General features: G+C 56.9%; 6 protein-coding genes across 6 annotated transcripts; 2 read left to right on the top strand and 4 right to left on the bottom strand.

Annotated features, from left to right (window-relative positions):
* Positions 1-744: 744 nt before the first annotated feature.
* BCV69DRAFT_175157 (hypothetical protein) lies at positions 745-2,642 on the bottom strand. The gene is made up of 3 exons (XM_025489532.1): positions 2,036-2,642; positions 986-1,900; positions 745-963 (listed from the first exon to the last, which is right to left on the bottom strand). Exons 1-3 carry the CDS (start codon positions 2,469-2,471, stop codon positions 866-868), a joined length of 1,449 nt encoding a protein of 482 aa, XP_025348756.1. The 5' UTR covers positions 2,472-2,642; the 3' UTR covers positions 745-865.
* On the bottom strand, positions 2,491-3,047 carry BCV69DRAFT_175139 (hypothetical protein). Its single transcript, XM_025489531.1, has one exon. It carries the CDS (start codon positions 2,945-2,947, stop codon positions 2,579-2,581), a length of 369 nt encoding a protein of 122 aa, XP_025348755.1. The 5' UTR covers positions 2,948-3,047; the 3' UTR covers positions 2,491-2,578.
* A 2,106-nt stretch (positions 3,048-5,153) lies between these two features.
* On the bottom strand, positions 5,154-7,026 carry BCV69DRAFT_247717 (putative aldehyde dehydrogenase; the record flags this gene model as incomplete). The annotated part of the gene is made up of 5 exons (XM_025490259.1): positions 5,154-5,235; positions 5,326-5,522; positions 5,607-6,368; positions 6,458-6,850; positions 6,931-7,026. The coding sequence occupies 5 exons, from the start codon at positions 7,024-7,026 to the stop codon at positions 5,154-5,156; spliced, it is 1,530 nt and encodes a 509-aa protein (XP_025348754.1).
* Positions 7,027-7,989: 963 nt separating this feature from the next.
* BCV69DRAFT_312089 (camp-binding domain-like protein) lies at positions 7,990-11,839 on the bottom strand (the record flags this gene model as incomplete). Its single annotated transcript, XM_025494896.1, has 5 exons — positions 11,655-11,839; positions 10,983-11,319; positions 9,874-10,020; positions 8,485-9,779; positions 7,990-8,387 (listed from the first exon to the last, which is right to left on the bottom strand). The coding sequence occupies exons 1-5, from the start codon at positions 11,803-11,805 to the stop codon at positions 7,990-7,992; spliced, it is 2,328 nt and encodes a 775-aa protein (XP_025348753.1). The 5' UTR covers positions 11,806-11,839.
* Positions 11,840-12,258: 419 nt separating this feature from the next.
* BCV69DRAFT_287235 (hypothetical protein) lies at positions 12,259-17,657 on the top strand (the record flags this gene model as incomplete). The annotated part of the gene is made up of 13 exons (XM_025493551.1): positions 12,259-12,293; positions 12,788-12,822; positions 12,847-12,851; positions 13,161-13,972; positions 13,994-14,009; positions 14,031-14,338; positions 14,360-14,415; positions 14,443-14,449; positions 14,480-14,603; positions 14,631-17,400; positions 17,428-17,454; positions 17,491-17,564; positions 17,592-17,657. The coding sequence occupies 13 exons, from the start codon at positions 12,259-12,261 to the stop codon at positions 17,655-17,657; spliced, it is 4,335 nt and encodes a 1,444-aa protein (XP_025348752.1).
* Positions 17,658-18,522: 865 nt separating this feature from the next.
* BCV69DRAFT_248115 (hypothetical protein) lies at positions 18,523-20,820 on the top strand (the record flags this gene model as incomplete). Its single annotated transcript, XM_025490278.1, has 2 exons — positions 18,523-19,659; positions 19,714-20,820. 2 exons carry the CDS (start codon positions 18,523-18,525, stop codon positions 20,818-20,820), a joined length of 2,244 nt encoding a protein of 747 aa, XP_025348751.1.
* Positions 20,821-20,835: the final 15 nt, after the last annotated feature.

Genomic DNA, 20,835 nt, shown 5'->3' with positions numbered 1-20,835 from the left:
ACGGGTGAAGGACCTTGGAGCTGACCGTTGCCGCCGTAGAAGTAGCGAGGGCTGTTGTTGAGGTTGACGGAGTCATCTCGAGCATGCCCATACTGGTAGTGCGGGGCGGCATGTCCAGCATGGCCATTGAAGCCGTTCTGTTGCTGGTGCTGAAGCGCCTCATCGTTGTAGTAAGGAGCATGGGGACTGGCGAGAGGTGGCTCGACGCTAGCACTGTACTTGCCAATGATCTTCTTCAGAGCCTCGGCCAGCACCTTCCAAGGGAAGACCTTGACGTCCTTTTCGATGTTGCGAGGCTTGGGTGTACCGAAGCCCATGATCAGCTTGAAGAACTCTTCGGACTCTTCCTTGGTCTTGGAAATGGTCGCTGGGCGGAATCCCTCGAGATTACGTCGGATACGATTCTTCTCCTCGATGGTGAACTGGCTTGCCACGAGAGACTCGAGGAGGTAGATGGTGTCTACGCTGGTCACAAAGCACTCGTCCTTGTCTGCCCTGTAGATGCAGCTGACAACGATGGAGCGAGGCACATACTCGGATGGGTCGATGCCGCCAAAGGTGCAGTGGATGGTAGTACCCTCTTGCTTTCGCCAGAATTGTACCAGGCGCCTTCCTCGTGCCCATTCATCGTGAGTCCATCCCGATGACATCTCGCCGAGGTCGCCATGCAGCTCTAGCTTGGCACGACCAGTAGGCGACGGGCTGTCATTGCCATTAGGCGAAGACGAGGACCCGCTCTGCAACTGCTGCGGTGAATGAGACGCAGAAGGCAAAGGGGGATGCTGGGCATACATGGCATTGCTGCTGCTGGGGTAGCCGCCAGGCGTCAAGGCAATGGTGCCGCGACTGGGCGTTTGCGAGCCGATCAGGGGCGGCGATGCAAGCTGAGAAGCTCGAACGAGCTGAGGCGGCGAGACGGAGCCATTGCCATTGGCGCTGCCATTGCCATTGCCGTTGACATTGCTCTGCTGAGGATAGCTGTCGCCGCTGCTGGCTCGCGAAGGCCTGCTGGAGATGTCGAATCCAAGACCGCCATTGGCGGTACTGTAAGGAGACGTGTTCATCTTTTGTTGCTGATATGAGACTGGTGTGGCAGCTTGGAGTGAAGTAATGGGAGATGTTCTGGCTGAAGGTGTCGGATGTGAGTACTGTGTGTTAGGAAGGTGACCGACGATGGGCAAGGAGGAAACGGTGCTGAAATGGGCTGCCCCTCCCAGATTTCGCTCCCTTTCGTCTTGACCCCGTCTCTCGGAAGCTAATCCGGCCGATGCTGAAGGATGGGCGCCTTGATTGTTCCCGCTTCCGTTGAGATGGCTGCCGGAGGCATACCCAGAATTCGAGGGCACAGAAAAAGTGAATTGGGGTCCGCCTGCAGTGCCGCCGTTGAAGGAAGATAGGGACGATGACGTGAGAGGACTCTCCACGAGGCTGCCCTCGACTGCGTCGGAAGGGGGAGGATGGCTGCCCGGGTACTGGCTCAGTGCCGAGAGGGAGAGATTTGATCGGTGATGCCGCATATCCGCGCGGTCACCCATCTTGACCCCGCCCCGGAGCTGCTGCTGCTGCTGCTGCTGTTGTTGTTGGTGATGTTGGGGTGATCCGCCCACGACTGGTCCTGTCCCGCTCGCCAATCTGCGCAGATTGACCCGTGACGTCGTCATTGCATTGTTGTTGGCATTGTTGCTAATGGTACGGCGGTGCGGACCGGTGCTGGACGACGCCTGCGCTTGAGGCACAGCATCATTGATTGGTACAGGGACAGCGCCATTGCTGCCCACGCTTGACAGGATTGGGAAGGAAGCAGGTCGACGTAGACTGCCGCTTGTTCCAGGCGACCGCGGTCTCGGATCCTCGAGGTGGTCGCCGGCAAAGCGTTTCAGACCAGGACTTCGCAGTGACGCTGCTCGACGGAAGCAGAAGCGGAACGGGGAATGAGTGGCAGGCGGGGCAAAGGCGCGTGCGTCAGTCAGCTGCCTCTTCTCTCTTCCCGCATCTACGATGGGCAGCTCAGCTCGGCTAGACGTCGTCTACTCACTCAGATCAGAGAGCATCCAGTTGTCGTCCACATTGGCCTGTGCCACTTGTGTGGATCCGCTGGCTTGGGGTGGTAGATCATTGGTAGCGAATTGAGCCTGGAATTGTTGCCGGCTGATCACTGGGAATAGTCTGCTCTCGCCAGAATTGTAGTCTCCCAATGGCTGTTGCAGGTTAGAGGCATAGTTTGAGCTCCCAATCGCTGGCGAGCTTTGACTTGAGGTGCCCATCTGGGAGAAGTCCTGGGTAAGTTGGGCTGTACTCGCAAAGTTCTGACCCTGCTGATGGGCAAAGCCGGGATTCGACGAGCCAGAGGATCGTAGGCTCCCTTGCGGTGTAGGAGAGAAGAAGGCCTCGGTAGCCACATCTCCTCCCATTTGGTTTGGCGTGGAGAAGTATGACATGGATGGTGACGAGGTCGACTGCAACGTTGACATGCTTTCCAATGGGGGGCTTAAGAGGAAGCGCCTGCCCTGCTAGGACTCTTTCGCTCTCAAGCTCTCGAGTTGGGGCCGAGGAGAAGGTTTGGCGAAGAACTCAGATGCTATCGGTATGGCGGGGAGGTGAATCGAGGTAGCAGATAGTGCTGGTAGGGTGGTGTGGTTGGAAAGTGTAAACAAGTTGGTCTCGTGTATGGTAAAGGTGAGACGAATGTCTCGGAGGAGTGGATGAGATTAGGGCAAAGAGAGGTGCCATCAGACTGCAACTGGGCGTCTGTCGCATCTGTTCCTGGCTCGCCCAATGCCGAATGACTAGGTTGGACCAAGTGGACCACGTCAATGGGACAATGCTTAAGCTCCGCAAGCGAATCGATGCAAGGGACGAAGTGGGTAAGGTGGGGCGAGGAGGAGGATGACGATGTCGATGCTAGGTGGTGGCAGGTAAAGAGAGAACCGACTTGCGGTGTACGCATGCGGTTGGGAGGGGGTGGGGCAGGAGGAGCAGCAGCAGCGAGTCCTAGCAAGCAGTCCCACTTTCTCGCTCGCCGAAGCTGAGATGCAGCCGGCCCAGACCAAACACAAGCAAAGCGGGGGGCAAAGAGGCTGTCAGGCTGCCAGGCGCAGACGGGAGCGAGGAAGCATCGGAGGGTGAAGGCGGTAGAGAGGGAGAGATCAGGGTCGGACGTGGGTCATCAGGCAGGCAGAGGAACAAGCAAGGACATCGACCGACGGACGGACCGACGGACGGACGGACGAATGGGGCCGAGGGCTACCGCCCAATCCCGAGGGTGCGTTGCTTGGCGGGGGGGAGGGAAGGGAGACAGAGGGGGCAGCAGAGCCAATGCGGCGAAAGGCGGCGGCAGCGGCGGCGAATCGAAGGAAGGGCCGGGGAGGAGTAGCCAATTGGGCTTCCATGGACGCCTCCCGAGATTGACACGCGGAACGTGCTGCAGCTTCGAAGCGTAGAGAGACCGAAGAGGAGCAAGGCAGAGCAGGCAGGCAGACAGGCAAGGATATCGCGCGGTAAGGCGAGGCACAGGGGCACTTGGAGCGAGTGCATTCAGAGTCTAGACTGCATAGAGCCATATCGGCCGTGTTACCTCTTATCAAAGGCCGGGTACTAGACAAGAGGGTCAGGTCAGCTCCAGCCAACCCAGGTCAGGTCACTTCGGTCCAAAGCAGGCCAGGTCAGGTCGGGATCTGTTTGTCTCCCTCTCTCTCTCTCACACACACTCTTTCTCTCTATTTTCTCCCAGCCGCGTTGAGAGAGCGCATTAATGAAACTGGATTCAACCTCGCTCTCCCCCGGAGGGCCTCAGAGCGGAGGGGCGAGCCAATGCGGATGGATGCCTCGAACCCAGTCGGCTGTGATAGAGAGTGGCTGAGCCGATCAAAGTCCGCTCGTAGTTTTGCTTGGCCGGAGGGGGGGGGAAGGCTCTGGGTTTGTATACTGTCCAAGTGCCCCCGGATTGAACGAGTTTACCTTTACTTGCCCAACAATGACCCTACCATGAGAATCTCCAGGGCAGCACATCGACAGTCGGAGGGTCAAGTCGGGGGTGGGGTGGGGCACTGTAAGGCGGGAACCCGCATCGGATCGACGAGATTAGACGAGGCCGGGAAGCCGATAGAAGCTCGCTATTCGCCAAGCGACGCTGCCGTGTCCGTCTCGCCTGTTTTTTCCTTTTTTGCTCCGATCTAGATGCGGAAATTCCCTCCGCGCAAAAAGGGCACACACACACACACGGCAGGGCAGGCAAAGTTGGAGCGGAACGGGAGGAAGGGAAAAAAGGGCTTCTACCCGAGGCCGGAAAGGACGGACGGGGGTGAAAGGTCGGCAAGATCAAGATCGAACAGGCGGAAGAGGTTAGGCGAGGCTCAGACGACGATCACAAACACACACACACAGGCAGACGTTGGCGCAACGCAAGAGCATCTGTCACACTGAGGAGGCATCCAGGGAAAGGGACAGAGAAGGAGGGAAATAGCATCCCATTGACGGCTGGGACTTCGCCACTGAGCATAGTCACACGCCCTGGGAAGCTGGGCCACTGGGCACTGGCTCAGTCAAACGCCAGAGCTCCGCGACCGTGTGAGTGGGAAAAAGCGTGACGCGAGTCTGGGATGGGGCGGGGTGGGGATGGGGTCGGTGGGATGGAGTGGGTCATCCCTCGATCAACACTTCAGAGGAATGCGGAGCCGATCGTTGGATACCTCGGCCTGTATCGGCACGCTAAACATGGGATGATGATATATGTTGCGTCTTAGCGAGGGCGGGCGGCAGTAAGCGACGAGTCGGGTCATTTGCGAGGTGTCGATCGAATGGCGGTGCCATCGGATGTGGTATGTGTATCTGTGAGCTCTGTGTCTACTCCTCCTCTCATCGGAGATGATGTTTCAACAAGCGAGGTACAGAGCTGCAGCCTTTACCAGCGCCCTTGAGTCTTGACCACATCTAGAAGCTCGGCTTGCATCGACGCCGAAATCACCGGCATATCCGTCTTCTCTCCAATCAAGTACTGTGAGGTCGCAGGGCGTAAGGGTCGGGGAGCAGCAATGGCGGTCGGAGCGCGAGGTAGGGGGCATGGGACGTAAACATGGTGCGAGAATGAGCATTACTGCGTAGCAAAACGGTGATGACAAAGCCGAGAACGAGTGCGCGGATCCGCATTCTACTGCTCACAGCTTGCTCTTTGCGAACCACTCCGTCAGGGCTGGCTGCGTTTCTTCCCAGATGTGCTTCTTCTCAATGTATTCGTCGCTAGTAGATGAGGAGGGAGAAGGGCGCAGAGCATAAGTCAAGGTCAGCGAAGCAGCAAAGGACAGCAGAGGATTCTCATCTCCAACTCACAGTCCCGAAGCTCCTAGCTCCCTTCCGTTACCACTGATACCGTATCCTCCCCACTCTCCAGCAGGAGAGAAGGGGCCAAAGTTGTTGATCCAGATGGTACCGTGACGCATCTTGCGTGCCACGCGGTTGGCCTTTTCAACATCGCCCGACTGCACACCGCCGGAGAGGCCGTACTTTGTGTCGTTGGCGAGGAAGATCTGTGGAGGAGAGAGGTGCGTGCACGTTGTGGCATGTGGTCAGCTCTCTGACAAAGGTCCCCTCGCCCCTGCACCGCTACTTACAGCTCGAGCCTCGTCACCGTCCTTGAACCTCTCGACGGTGAGGATAGGACCGAATGTCTCTTCGGTCACGATCTTCATGGAGCGGTCGCACTGGTCAAAGACGGTAGGCTGGAAGAAGTAGCCCTTTGCCAGCTCGGGGAACTTCTTGGGGTCAGGCCGCGAGCCACCGACCAGCAGCTTAGCTCCCTCCTTCTTGCCCATTTCGATGAATGCCTCGATCTTCTTCAAATGGGCCTCGGAAACGAGGGGTCCAGTCTCGGTGCTCTCGTCAAAGGCGCTGCCCATCTTGATGTTCCTCGCCTTCTCCACAACACCGGCCACAAGCTTGTCTGCAATAGACTCTTCTACGATCAGCCTGGTTCCGGAAGAGCACACTTGGCCGGAGTGGAAGAAGACGGCCGTGGTGACATTGTCAATGGCAATGTCCAGAGGCATGTCAGCGAAAACGATGTTGGGGTTCTTGCCGCCCAGCTCCAGACAACACCTCTTGATGCCTTCAGCGCATGACCTGATGATCCTCCGTCCAGTCTGGAGACCACCGGTGAAGCTGACGAGGTCCACATCGTCGTGTTGGCAGATTGTGTCACCAATGCTGCTGCCTGCTGCCGTCAAGAGTTGAATGGAAAGAGGAGGGAAGCCCGCCTCGAGGAGCAGTTTGGTGAGGTGGATGGTGGTGAGAGGAGTGACCTCGGAGGGCTTGATGATCACAACGTTGCCTGTAGCAAGGGCTGGTGCAAGCTTCCAGCAAATTTGCAGCAGAGGCTGGCAGAGAAGAACAGGAGGCAGAGTAGGTAAGCCTCTGCACAATACTATCCAAAAGAGCCCGCCCCTCTTTCCCTAGGAATACTCACAAAGTTCCAAGGCGAAATGAGGGTACACACTCCCACTGGCTCAGCACGAATCGAGTTCTTGGCCGTCTCAGGCAAGTACTCGCTCTTGATGACCCTATCATGGTCGAGGTCCAGAGCAGCCTTTGCATAGTACTTGAATGTGTTTGTCACATCGTCCACATCAATCTCAGCCTCCCTGTATGCCTTGCCCGTATCGTGACACTCGAGCTTGGCCAGGATGGCCTTGTCGCGCTGGAGGAGCTCGGCTGTCTTTGCAAGGAGGGGAACTCGGTCGGCGCACTTTAGATGTGGCCAGTCGGAATCGGTGAAGAACTTCTTGGCAGAGACAATGGCACGCTCAGCGTCGGCTGTTGTGGCTTCATCGACGTAGGTGAAGACGCTAGCGTCAAAGGGCTGAAAGGGAGGGAGAGAGGGAGAATTTCTGGTCAGCTTGACGATTGGCGCTCCATTGAACCCACCATCCCATCACTCACGTTGATAACCTCCCTGGACTTGCCATCGGAGGAGTGGCACCACTTGCCGTCAATGAAGAGGGTAGGCTCAGGAGCCTTTGTAGACGAGACCGACATGGCTCGATTCAGAGGCGGTGGTAGGGAAAGCTGTACATTGCAAAAGGGTCGGTTCAGGATCAGCAGGAGTTCTTACCGCTACTGCAGTCGCTTCTCTCCCCTTTCCTCGTCGATGCCTCTTCCATCCTACGCCCGATATCAGAAGAATACACTTTCACAGCATCGCTTGAGAATCATTGATCCTCGAAAGCCTCAGAGTTGGATTGTTCACTGTTTTATGGTACTTGTCTCATCCTATTGTAGGGGCTGTGCCGCGGGGGACTGGGAGAGCCTGCCCGCCCTTTCCTGCAATCACACCACTACTCGCCCGTTTCCGATACAGCATGGAGTCACTGGTCGTACTCACAGAATGCGAGGGAAAGACACGGAGAGAGCTAGCGTTGCTTCTATTGATCGTAGAGACCAGTCGAAGGGGCCTAGAGCGGGGCGCAAGAGTCACAAAGGTCCTGCTGCGAGGAAGGAGCCGTGGTGATACAGAGGTAGAGCTAGCGAGTTCGACGCGGTTCGTTGAGGGAGAAGAAGAAGAAGAAAGAGAAGATCGGAAAATACGAGTGCTGAGGCTAGTACAACTCTGTCTCATATATGGGAGAGAGAGACGGGAAGAAGGAAGAGAGAGATAGCCAAGAGGGTGCCTGGGCCAACATGGCGCCTCGACACGGGACAGGAATCTTTCCTCTGCCCCCTGCTCAGAGTCAGCCCGCCAGTTGTCCCGCGGTCCGACCCGATTACCGATGGCGAGATACAGACGGGGGCCGTTGAGCTCGTGGACGGCCTCTGAGCGTCATGCCTTTGTCGACCGCTTTCACTGCACACAGGCACAAGAGTTGGCAAATACCAGTCAGGCAGATCAAACAAATGCTATAAAGGTGCTGAAAAAGAGGAGCAGAGATGACTCTACCGACTCTACTATCGATATGTTGAGCGCCCGTCTCCGTTACTACTGTTATTCCTTGCGCCCACCGCTTAAGCTCTGGGCGAGAGCGGCCCGCTGGCTCCTCCTGTACCCGCAGCGCCTCCAAATGGACTGGCGCCCAGTCCATTGATCCATGTCCCACCACCAGGCTGAGGACCACCCATGCCAGTGGGGGCCACGCTGTGAGGTGCAATCTCCCCAAAGTCAGTCGCAGCCATGCCACTGTTCAGGATGGGAGGGGCGAGGGCTGGGGCAGAGGGGGCAGCAGAGGAGGTGCCGTAGTGCTCCTGGGCATGGCGACCCATGATGCCACTGAGGGGACCGAGTAGACGTGTAAAGGCCGACTCGGATAGGGTAGCGACTCGCAGACGCTCGGGCGAGCCGGGTCGGGGGCTGGGGGAAGCCAGGATCGTGGCCGCTCGAGGAGCCTTGTTGAGGAGAGCCAGTTCTAGAGTGGAGCAGGAGCGAGAGTGCAACAAGGATGACGTGGGTCAGTCAGCCTGATCTCCTAACGAATTGGCTCTCCACCCTTCTCATGTACTCACCTCCAAAGTAGTCTCCTTTACCGAGCTTGCCCACAGTCTCCTCTTCCCTGTCCAGTGTCTTCTTTCTCACTTCTGCTTCTCCTTCTACAATGACATAGAATTCGGTACCCCTCTCACCCTGCTTGACAATCTCCTGACCCGCTTCGTACGTCTTCAGCTCCAGAGCATCGCTAATCTTTGCCCTCTCAGAGGCAGACAGGTGCTCAAAGAGGGGGACCTCTTTGATGAACGATTCGTACATTTCCCTCCGGCGGTTGTTCGTCTCCATGAGGATGGAGCGGAAGGTGACTCGGTCCAGAGCCCACAAGATACATGGACTGGTGGAGAGGACAGTGGCAGCTCGAGGCTGGGCATAGAGCAGCGCCAGCTCACCAAAGGAGGCTGAGGGACCGTACGATACCTTCTTCTCGCCGAGGTGCGAATTGGTAGACGTCTGCGGTCCATCGTCGGTATTTGTGCTTCCGATGGAGGAAGAGCGTGAGATTTCAGGTGCGGGCCGAATGTAGACATCAAGGGTACCCTCTTCCACGACGTAGAAGAAGTCTCCCTGTGCGCCCTGCTCGATGACAGCCTTGCCTGCCTCTACTCGCACCTCCTTCATGGCGAGAAGTACATCTTTGTACTGGTCCTCCTCCAGGTGACGGAAGAGCAGGTTTCCCTGAGTCGCCTTTTCGATTCGGCTGAGCTGGCTGTCGGACTTGGGAATGACCGTCTTGACGCTATTCTTGATTTCCTCGTGAGCAGAAGAGCCGGGTACGAGTGACTCGGCGGATACGGAAGTCCTGCGGCCGAGGTTGAAGGTGGGAGGTGGGACAAAGGCGGCTCCATCCTCCTCATCGTCTTCTTCTTCTGGTGCCAGGAAGGAAGCTGCGGGGGTGACCGATGCTCCACCAAATGGATTTGCCGACGAGAAGACGCCCGCTTGACCGGCGCTAGCAGCGGCAGCGGGAGAAGGAGAATTGGCGCCAGACATGTTCACATCGGGTGCCAATCCTCCTGCGTCACCGGTTTGTTTCGCCAGGACTGACTTCCTCTCCTCTGCAAGCCTAGTGTTGAACCAAGTTGCGCAGAATTGCAGAGGATCGGCGGGTTGTGCTCTGAGGACGTCTCGGTTGAGATCGTTGAGGATGGTAGCGTAGCCGGTGGAGAGAGACATCGTGGGCAGCACGGGCAAGGAAGAAGCAAAGGGGTTGCCGATGTGGGAAGGGTGCAGCTGATCGATTCTCTCTAGAGCAGCGGCTGAAGCTGCGTCTTCAGTGCCGTTGGTGATGGTACGAGGGCGCTTAATGGCGGGGCTGTAGCGGGGGGCACGAATGAGGGGCGGTGTGTGTGTGAGTGAGTACAGTGATGAAGTGGATTCCAGATGGGTCACTGGTGATTCTAGCTCACACTGAAGAAGCTGCTCCAAGGAGGTGATTGATTCTCCTCGGCGAAGCAGTGATAGGCGGGTGGTATATATAAGAGGTAGCCTCGAGTAGGGCAGGTATGGGAGAAGGGGGTACTGGTGAGAGGGCACCACTGAAGACGGAATGTTTGCTGTTGGTGGGCAAGGTAGCAAGGCAATGGAGGTTCTAAAGGCAATGGCCAGGAATGCTGGCTGGCTCTTGAGGATGATGTGCGACGTGGTTGACGGCAACGCGGGACACAGAATGCGGGCTGGGCTGCGTGGCTGGCTGCACCCAAAGCACACTTTCCCACTGCCTGCCTCTCCTCCGTCGTCTGGATGCAGTCGCGTGGCAGACCCAGAGCCGCGCCGCCGTACACCCCGCGTGCGTCTGGACGGGCGTCCGAGCGGAAATTGGGCTGGACCAAAGGGGGGAAAAGGGGTTACGACGACGCCACCTTGGTGCACCAGAAGATGACCAAGGAGGACCGTCATTCGCTCAAACGGAGTCTGGATGATCCTGGTGCTTCCCACGGGGTCACAGCGGAGATGTAGACCATCGGGCAGCAAGCTGGCATGCTTTGACGGGCAATCAAGGGAGGAGGCAAAGCGTTTAGCCACACGCACCACACGCTGTAATTTACCGTACAGGCGTACCCGTTATTGCCCGGCTGGTCGTTGATGTACAACTTCTGTATGGTATGGCTTAGACAAATAAGAATCATCACAGGCAGGCACAGCATTGAAGCAGTCAGAGGGTTCAAGTTGTTGAGTGCTTTTGGAATTACATCCCACACTCTTCATATCTCCATTCCTCTTACACTTGGCGATCGTCTCGAGCTTCTATGGAGCAGTGACTGGTCTTGTGGACATCAACGTACGCGTCGCTCAATCATAGCTCGAGATCACCGCCCGAAGCCCCCTTCTACCCTCAATCGGTAGACCTTTTGGGGACCACGTCAGACATGTCGATCCCTCCACCTGGTACCTGGCAATGTGGTGATGCGGTCTGTAGAGACCTGTAGCAGGAAGGGACGAGGCAAAAACATTGTGAGAAGAACCGTGGGTGATGTAGTATATCGCCTGGTGCAGCATTGGGCTGTCGTACACTTACTGAGTGTATCGCAACCTGTGGACGGGCGGCCTCTCCGCGTCCTGGAAGAATAACTTCTCCTCTGCCTTCTCCCTAGCCAGGTCCAGATGGTGCAGATTCCTCTCCTTCCATACGTCAGAAGGTGTGAACCACAGCTCAATGTACTTGGTCAGGAATGGTCGGTCATCGCCCTGGATCTCGTCTCGGTGGTCGTCCTCGGACTCGTTGCCGGGCGATGCGTAGCCACTGGAGGAGGCCCGAGAAGGGTGAGGCTGAGCATGCATGACAGAGAAGCGATAGATGGCCACGCTACCTAGTGTGAGGAGAATCGTGTTTCGCCAGAAGGGTGTGCTGAAGGCTGTAGAGCAAGGAGGACGTGTCGAAGGGGGTTGTGTCAGAAATCTGTCCTCAATGGGGCCGCCTAGGCCAATGTCCTGTCAGATTCGTCGAGTCAGGCAGCCGTGTTATCGCGCAAGCGGCTTCCGAGTAGGGCTTTAGTGCGACCGTACGGTGAGCAGCCCGTCTAGGTGTCAGAGCTACGTGCAATGTATGGGAGGTTGCTCTCCTCCCCGACTGCCCTCCCATCTCCCATCGTCTGCCTCAGAATAGCTTGTGGCCCAAGCTGCAGATCTATGATGTGCACTGATGTCCCGCTCTCTGGGGCCCGTCGCACATCTGATCGCTGTTGCTCACTTTCGTTGGTCTCATACTCCTCCCCGCTCGAAGCAGAACCACTTGTGCTGGCCATTCTCCTAGGCGCAGAGGCAACCGGCGCTCGAAGGGCCATGGGAGCCACCTTGGCAGCAGCCGACAGGCGCAGTAGCGAGCGGCTTGCGAAGCTCATGATGACGACAAAGGGTAAGAGGGAGGAGATGAGCGAGGCGGCTTGGTGAGATGTTCGGGAAAGCGGTGATACTGGGCTAGTGAGCGATTCGAAATGGCCAATGACCGGGCGAGCGGAGCTGCACTCAGGGCGGGGGGCGCGTCGGCTCCGAGCAGCGACTGGGATGCGATCTGCTTGCAAAAGGAAGTTTCATACACCTTAGAACTTGGGCAGAAAGAGCACCAAGAGGCCGCCGATAGTCGCAACATCAAGATCCTAGCTTCATGTGACAATGTGGCTGCCAGATAATAGCGGCAAATCGGCATCACTGCTCTATAGGCCTCGCTGGTGCACGTAGCTCGCTCGAAGGCGGCACATCGCAAGCATGCATTGTGGGATCGTAGCTATGACCGCTGCTGTGATGACAGCAGCATCTGTATCTTCACCAGCTGAACCTGTCTCGTTTCGTTGACCATGCCGACCAATTCGAGCTATTCCTATTCACGGACGTGAGTGCTGCCACGTGAGTCGTGTTCCGGTGCCGACTTTTTTAGGCGTGTGTGTGCATGCCTCGCGGGCGTTGGGCGTAAGCGAGAGCGTGTGCGTGTGTGCGTGTGTGTGTGTGTGTATTGTTTGAGTGCCGCCCGCGTGCCTGGCCTGGCTTCCCCTATTCAGCGCCCCCTTGTACCTCGTACGCAATTCACTTCCACCTCGCCCCCTAAGCAAAGCACCCCCTCACCCACCTCTTCCCTTCCGCCGCCCTCTCCTTGACCGCAGATACCCTCCATACTACTTCTACATCATCATCATTGCTGGTCACCGTACCGCCTTCTGCCGACGCTACCCTTTCCACCCTCAGCCACAGATCTTCTCTAGCTCGTCCAGGGCGCGCTTCCTCGACGAGATCCTGGCTACCCACTGTCTTTTATCTTCCTCTTCTTCACCTACCCCCTTTCGGCTCCCGACTTCCGTCAAAGACGTGCTTCAGGACACGTCACTACAGCAAAGGGATTGACAGACGACTCTTGTCTGCCCAACGTCGATAGAAGTTGCTCTCTACAGCAGCAGTAATCTTGTGATTGCACCTAATACGCGTCCCTCTTCCTCATCCTCGGTCCCTCCCCCCCATCAGGGGCCCAATACCATCGAGCTATCCAGCTGTTGAAGACTTGAGCCGTCTGGTGTCAGCCACCCGTCTCTTGGGGAGAGGCTAACCTACGATGGGGCCTCGCTCCTCGTCATCCTCATCCTCTGCCTCTTCGAAGTCGGAAACGACTATACAATCAGAGGCACCGACGTCGCAAAGACAGCGTCGCACTCGTCTTCCACGTCTCAATGCTCTACTAGGAGTTGCATTCTGCATATTCGGCCTGCAGAACCTGCAAGCTTCCTCCGCCGCGTTTCCTGCCATCGACTTTGATGCGCTAGGTTCAGTTGGCGTCGCAGGTAGCTTCGCTGGCCTGGACATCTGGAGCTCGTCTGACAACAGCTCTGCAAACACCTATGATCCTGCTGCATCTACTCTGCTGCACCGCAACAGCGATGGAACCCTAACGAAGCTCAACGCTACTGAGGCTGGGGGCGTCATCTCCACTGTATGCGGTCAGAGCAGTGGTGCAGGGATGATCGTTGCTGGAGGTAGCTTCTCAAAAATGGGCGACGTCTCCACCGCCAACATCGCCGCCTATGATCCATCGACGGGACAATGGGATGACATGGCGGGCGGTATAGAGGGCACGATCACGTCCGTGCTTTGCCTCGAAGAGATTGTTGTCGTTGGCGGTAATTTCACCGCTCCAGCAGAAGTCGATGCTCAAAGCGTTGAAGGTCAGAGATACCTCGGCAATGTAGCTGCATGGAACTTCACATCCCAAGCATGGCAAGCTCTAGACTTTGGAGGCCTCAATGGTACGGTGCAGGCTATGGTAGCTGGTGCGAATACTTCGATGGTACAGTTCGGAGGAACTTTCGACACCGCTTTTGGCAACAGCAGCGCTCTAGGAGCTTCTACAGACAATGCTACGGCCATTTCGGGCACATACACCTCTCCCTCAGCTCTCTCTGCCAAATGGGCACCCATTTCGCTGGCTATGAGTTACTTTGAAGGAGGTCCGTCGCTCAACAACGACAACTTCAACATGGCCCCACAGATTCTCTGTCCCCAGGGTGCAGACGGATCTGGGAACACGTACCTTTTCGCAGATGGCAGCGCAGGGTCACTCTCAGTGAATCTCTTCCGTCGTGAGAGGGTCAGGGCATTCAGACTGGGCAACACCTTTCACGATGGCCGGGGAACTCAGAACTTCTCCATCACCTCCTTCTCAAGCGACAGCCCAATAGAACTCCTCTACCTGGACCCGGCGACGAACAAGAATGTCACCTGTACGACGCAGTGTCAGATGCATCACAACGCTTCGGTACCTTATCAGGATTTCCTAGTCAATGCACGCTCCTCCGATGCGGCGATCGATGGCACTGTATCGCTGACTGGCTTTTCGCTGAATGTCACTGGGTGGCACGGCGCCGGTGCTGGTCTGCATATGCTCGAGGTCTTGTCTGCTGGTGGTCAGGCCAGTGCCTACCGCTCATACAATCGAGGTGCCTGCAACTCAACGGTAGAAGGAGTCAATGGTACCTATTCCGGTGTGACTTCCGCAGGGGATTGGTATCACACCGCATTGGTGACTTCGGTCAGCGGCATTCGCGAAGGTGTCCTTCAATTGTCAGATAGCTACAGCAATCTGGCCTCGCACTCCTCCGCTCAAGTCTCCTTTCAGGTGGATTTGGCGGTACGAGGCAACTACACGGGCTACCTCCACGTTCCTGGGTGCTCAGTGACTGGCCAGTGCAATGACCGAACCGATGTCCTCGTCACCGTCATCAACAACTCCACCAACTCGGGCACGTCCATAACGGTCTCACAGAATGTTGAAGCTGATACGGACATTGCCATCTGGGATGGAGAAGTTGACCCAACCAGCGAGAACTTCATGCCCTCCGTGGTTCTGTCCATCCCGACAGATGCTTCTGAACCTTCCAGTGGCAACTTTACGGTCGTCGCCGATCGTGTGCGCTTCGTGCTGCGCAATAGCACAGAGATCTTCCAGTCGAATGCCACCGCAGTCAAGAAGGGATTCGGTGTGTTCTCCTACGACATCATCGATCCCGAGGTCCAAGCTCTGACTAACGTCAATGCTACTGGGGTCATACCAAACGCCAGCTTGACGTCTCTAGACGCATTCGGTGTCACTCTTCTTGGTGCTGGGGTAACGCGAGCAACAGACGAGCACGTCTATGCTCTCACGACTATCGGAGATGTGACTTTTGTCGGTGGTGCCTTTGCCTCGACTGTATTCAACGGCTCAGCTGGGTTCCAGAATATCGTGGCCTTTGACAACCGTCAAAATGCTTCGGAAACAGTGGCTGTCACGAGACTAGACTCCGGCGGTCTCAACGGTCCGGTCATGGCGATGGCCGCTTTGCAGAATCTGTTGTTCGTTGGAGGCAACTTCACCAGCCCAGCAGGTTCTTCCGCTGATCTCGCGTACGTCGCGCGGTATGACCCGGCAAAGAGCGCTTGGGCAGCATTCCCCGATGGCCCCAACGGACCCGTGACTAGTGTTGCTGCACTAGGTGAGGACGGGCTTCTGATCGCTGGTAATTTCACCCAGCTAGGTAGCAATGATGTCCCTGGCTACGCTATCTGGAACGAGACGACAATGGCTTGGGTCACAGAGCAGAGCTTCATAGTCGGTGTCATCTCGTCGATCAGCGCTGTCAACGGGACTGCTTACATGGTCGGATCAGTCAGTGCCGTCAGCGCCAACGCAGCTGCAGGTGCTGCTGGTCTGAAGGCGCCTGCGACTGATGGCGATGTTCCACAAGTCACCTCTCTGAACTTCACGTTCGTGCCAGGCGACACTTCTTCCACGACGGCATCATCCTCTCGGAGACGCTCCTTAATCGCCCAGCAAAACAGCGCTCTCAAGAAGAGAGGTGATACACGCAATGCTCGAGCCATACCAGCCCACAGCCAGCCAGCGCAGCGCCGTTCAATGCTCGGCCGCTTGTTGTCTGGTCTTCTCCGTCGCCAAGACGTCAGCTCTGACCAGGCGTCATCAACTGCTCAGGCTGATGCCATTGAACCAGCCTCTCTCCAGGATGACGGAACAAACCAAATCATGGCGTCTGCTTTCTGGCAACGCAGCGATGGCGTCAGCTTCACCATTGTAGGAGGACGCTTCAACACGACTAGTGGGGTCAGCAATCTTGGTCTGTACGATCAGAGCGCAACCGCCCTGGAAAGCTTCCCTGCATACCCTACACAGAATGGTAGTCTGCCCACCCTCTTCAGGGCTTTGACTGTCGTTGACAACACACTGTATGCGGGCGGCGATGGAGGACTTGTGGTCTTCGATTTGACCAATGGTACCTGGCTCTCTGCAGGTCAGGAGCTCTCTGCTACAGACAGCGCCAACTTGACCGTCACCGCCATTGCTCACCGGCCTGACAACGCGCAGGTTATAGTTGCCGGCAACTTCGACACGGCAGGTATGCTGCCATGCTTGAATGTGTGCCTTTGGGACATGGACACTCATCGTTGGAGTCCTCTCGGCAGTGGTGTCAGTGGCCAGATCACTGCGATCGACTACGCCGGGACTTCTGCATCGCATTTGATCGTAGCCGGCGAGATGACCGTTGGAGGAACAAGTGCATCTCTGCAAGGGTGGGACTTTTCTGCGCAGAATTGGACGGCCTTCGGTAGCGTTGGCACTGGCAGCGGCCAAGTGCCAGGTCCAGCTACAGCTGCCGTCGTCGATGATCTGAGCCTCAGCTCGATCTTCGTGGCGGGCAGATACGCAGACGGAGCAGCTCCTTACCTTGCAAAGTGGGACGGGTCGCAATATGAGCTTCTTGGTGCGGAGGAGCTGGAGGCAAACACGGGCATCGCTCAACTCACCTTTGTCCCCATCACCGAGGCCCATCCAAGCAACAATGTCCTGGAGAACAATCGTCTGCTCGTTGTTAGCGGAGCCCTCACCATGACAAGCTACGGCAATCTCTCAAGCGCCTTCTTTGATGGAGTCAACTGGACGCCCTTCTTGCGCACCACTAGCACGACGGGTGGCTCAGGCATTGTTCGGGCCATCAGCCGATCTACCGAAACACTCAAGTTCCCTAACCTAAGCACCTTGGCAGTCGGTCTAGTCATACTCATCTCCATTGCCATTGGTCTTGGAATTGTGTTCTTGCTAGTGCTGATCGGACTGCTCATCGCTTTGGCAAGGCGTAGGCCGAACAGAGGCGTCGATGTCCCTATCTCCCCCTCGGACGAGATGTTGTCCGCTGAGAAGAAGAGGCCGACGTCGCTCTTGGCCACGCTCAATGCAGCTACAGAGAATGTGATGGGAGCTGGCGCAGCCGGAGCGGGACTGGGAGCAATGACGACTACTGCGGGGACCTCCTCGTCGGGCCATTATCGTGGAGAATCCATGCCGCTCACATCGGAGGACCACGACTACACAAACGCCAGTAGCAACTATCACAGCGAGGCTCAGACCGGGCGCTCGGCTTACTATACAGACGACGGCACGACAGAGGGCCATACAGCGATGAGTCTTGGCACCAGTGGCGTGGCTGGAGCCACGGGCGCAAATACAACGCGCGGTGGTGGCGGCGCAATGACGACCAGTGACGATGCTGAAGGCATCGACGCTCACATGCGCTTTAGTTTCGAAGCCACTCATCCTTCGGAGCTGGGCGTGAGAGCAGGTGATGCTGTCACGATTCTAGACGATGCCGATGAGCACTGGTGGCTGGCCAGGTCAGACGATGGAAGGATCGGTGTCGTGCCGGCTTCTTATGTGCTATAGCAAGTGCGGACGATCCCACATTTCGATTGGAAGAATTTCTTTACGACCCCATTACGATGGTTCAAGGGAGACGTCCTCCTGTCTCTTACCACTCTGGGCATGCCCAGCCAAGCCACACTCTTTACCTGCCGTTCTTCAAGACACTGCGCCGTAGCCCTTGTGCTATCCTTGGCCGCTCGCTTCTTCGCTTGTTTGCCTTTCCTGTACTCACGTTCATATTCTCCCCTTTGACGCCTCTTTTCACCGCTCTTCTACTTCGTTTCCACCCCTTTCAAAATTCTCTTTCAACGTCGACATTGCCAGTCAGTCAACCTGACGGTAAGGATGACGATGATGATGACGACGACGATGACCTCTTGGTCTTCGCTTCAGGCCTTTGGTGTGCCCCCTGCTTTCCTTATCTTCTTTTCCCTTCCTTTGTTTCCCCGATTGTCCTGCGCGCTTTGCGTACTCATCTCCCAATACCCAGTCAACCTCGACTTTCTTCCCTGTTTCGCGACCATTGCGTGTGTTGTGTGATGTGCGGTGTGCGGCTTGCTGTGTGACTGAATGGTGATTGTGAAATCGGGGGCGATTGCAGCGGGGGACCGGCTCGGGCCGGCGGCAGACGTGGTGAAGCGAGGTGGCCGTGTGCCGGGCGATGCAGGGCGGAGTGGCCCGTGTTGCAGCCAAGGCGGGACGCGAGACGTGGTGGGCGTAGGCTCCTGGTCGGTCCACTTGGCCGCGGCAACTGTCGTCCGTCGTTCGCTTCTTCTTCTTCGTCGGACGTCGTGTTCAAGGCCAACACCCTATCCGCAGCTGCATCCTCCCTCCGTTCCCTCACCTCGCCTCCTCTTCTCCCGTCCTCCCCCCCTCCATCGGGGCAATGACCTCGGTGCCCCCTGCGCCCACATCGCGACATCAGAGGCGTGTGCGTCTGGCACGCTCAGTTCTCGACCCAGCAGCAAAGGCATACCTCATAGGCTACCTCGTCGACCTCATCCCTTCGATCCTCAAAGCCATCTTGCGCTTCGTCACCCATGAGATCAAGCGCATCAGATTACTGCAGAAGCGAGTCAGGGAGGAGAAGCGAGCAGCGCGAGAGCTGATAGAAGGGGACAACCCCATCGTCGTTCCTGAGTCCTCTACTTCGACATGGGAGGACATCGTGCTGCCTAGTCTGCGAGGTATGCCTTCGATCGCCAAGGATGTGGGACAGGCGGCAGGAGTTGCACTTGGACCACAGGGCATGGCAGCTGCCTGTGCTGCAGCTATGCTTGGAACCGCCATCCTTGATGAGCTGCTGGCCTCCATCTTCATCAAGTCAGGTCCCAAGGCAGCCAAGAGCTCCTCTTCCTCATACTCGCAGAATAGATTGGCCAAAATTCAGCATATACGCATCTGGACTTGCTTCGTAGCCGCCGCACTATCATCTGGCTCGTCTCTCATGCTCGTTCAAAGGACTTCAGCTGCAGGGCCATCTGGCTCTAGCAAGCGTCTGGAAGGAACACCCCGACCTGGCATGCTCCCTAGCCCATCTCTCAATAGTCTCAAGAAGAGCATCATCGCTAGATTTTCCCCGAATTCTACATTGGACCGCCCATCTGGTCTCCCTACACCTCTAGCTCCCGGCGGCCACTTTCTTGCTAGATTGACAAGTCTGTCCATCCCTGTCACACCCGCTAATCCTGGTTCTCTCAGCCCCGTACTACAGCCAAAGGCACTTCCCAATGACCCGGAAAAGTCTCTCAATGCGTATGACGCATCAAGTGGTCTGCCGTCGCCTGCTACAGCAGCGAATACTGCTCCCGCCGAGAAGTCAAGGGCACTTGGCAAGCCTTCACCTACCGTCGACCTGACACTCTTCGCTCTTGTCCGTGGATTGGACACTTTGATTCGAGCAATGCCGCTGTTTACAGGCTCAGCAGGGGAGATAGTCAGTAATCTGCCCAAAGGCAGCACCCGAATTCTAGGCAACAGCAGGTCGCGCGAGCAGCTAGGCAACAGCCTCAGGACTGGCGGTGTCAGCTGGCGCAACAGATTTACCGTCAGAGAGGGTTGGGCAACGGCGATCAAGTCCGCCCTTGTCAGTCAAGCCGAGGGTTTGACTTTTGTCATGTGCTGCGCCGTCATCATGTGGTCGTGGTTCTACGCGCCAGAGCGACTGCCTCCGACGTACGTCAAGTGGATCACCAACTTGGCAACGATGGACGAAAGGCTGCTATTGGCATTGCGAGGCATTCGCAACGGCAAACCCCACGTTTGGGGATACGGCAACCCTAATGTCACTCCGCAAGGAATCGATATGCTCAGCTCGCTTGCCGAATCACTCGGCTTGCCCTACGAATGGGGCGATCCAACACGCCTGCCGCACAGCAGCAGTGATGCCCAGCGACTGATCAAGGAAGCCAAGGCGGCCAATGCCGAAACTCTCGCGCAGGGTCGAGAGGTTGCCCGCGATCCACATCGACCCGGTGGAGATCCAGTTCCGGGGTACGTTCTATCAGGAGCTGCAGGCCGGAGGGGCAAAGGCAAAATGGGCGGCATGCCCTGTGAACTGGTCCATTGCGGCGTAGGCGGCTCCTCCTGTTTCGCGAACGCTGCCCTGCGATGGCTCAGAGGTTGGAAGGTGTGCATGGGCATCTACATTCCCGTGCATCTCCTCCCCAGACTACTCTTCAACCCGCGTCAATTCGCCAAGAACCCCATCGATGCCATCCAAAAAGTCCTCATGGGCTCGGCCAGAAGCGCAAGTTTCCTCGCCACCTTCATCGCTTCAATCTGGTTCATGGTCTGTCTAGGCCGGACTGTCCTCCTCCCTCGTCTCTTCCCTTCTGTCTCGCATCGATTCTGGGATCGCGGATTGGGACCGCTGATGGGATCCTTTGCCTGTGGTTTTGCCATCTTTATCGAAGAGAAGCGAAAGAGGGCCGAAATGGCACTGTACGTCGCCCCTCGAGCCTTGTACGCCTGCGCAGAGATGTTGCGTCCTGGTTGGCTCAGCAATGGGCAAAGTGGAGCAGTATGGGCTGAACGGATCGTCTTTGGCCTTGCGGGAGCCATCGTTGTCACGGCGGCGCGATTTAGACCTCAGTCCCTACGAGGAATCACAAGTGTTATGGCTTGGGTGCTGAAGAGTAACGCGAGAGAATTGAGAGTCAAGGCCAAGGCGATCACGAGCTGAGCTGAGCTGGGCGAG

The sequence above is a fragment of the Pseudomicrostroma glucosiphilum genome (genome assembly GCF_003144135.1).
Source record: "Pseudomicrostroma glucosiphilum strain MCA 4718 unplaced genomic scaffold BCV69scaffold_5, whole genome shotgun sequence".
NCBI lineage: Eukaryota > Fungi > Basidiomycota > Exobasidiomycetes > Microstromatales > Microstromataceae > Microstroma > Microstroma glucosiphilum.
The sequence above is the reverse complement of the archived record's forward strand: the minus strand, read 5'-3'. Positions and strand labels throughout refer to the sequence as shown.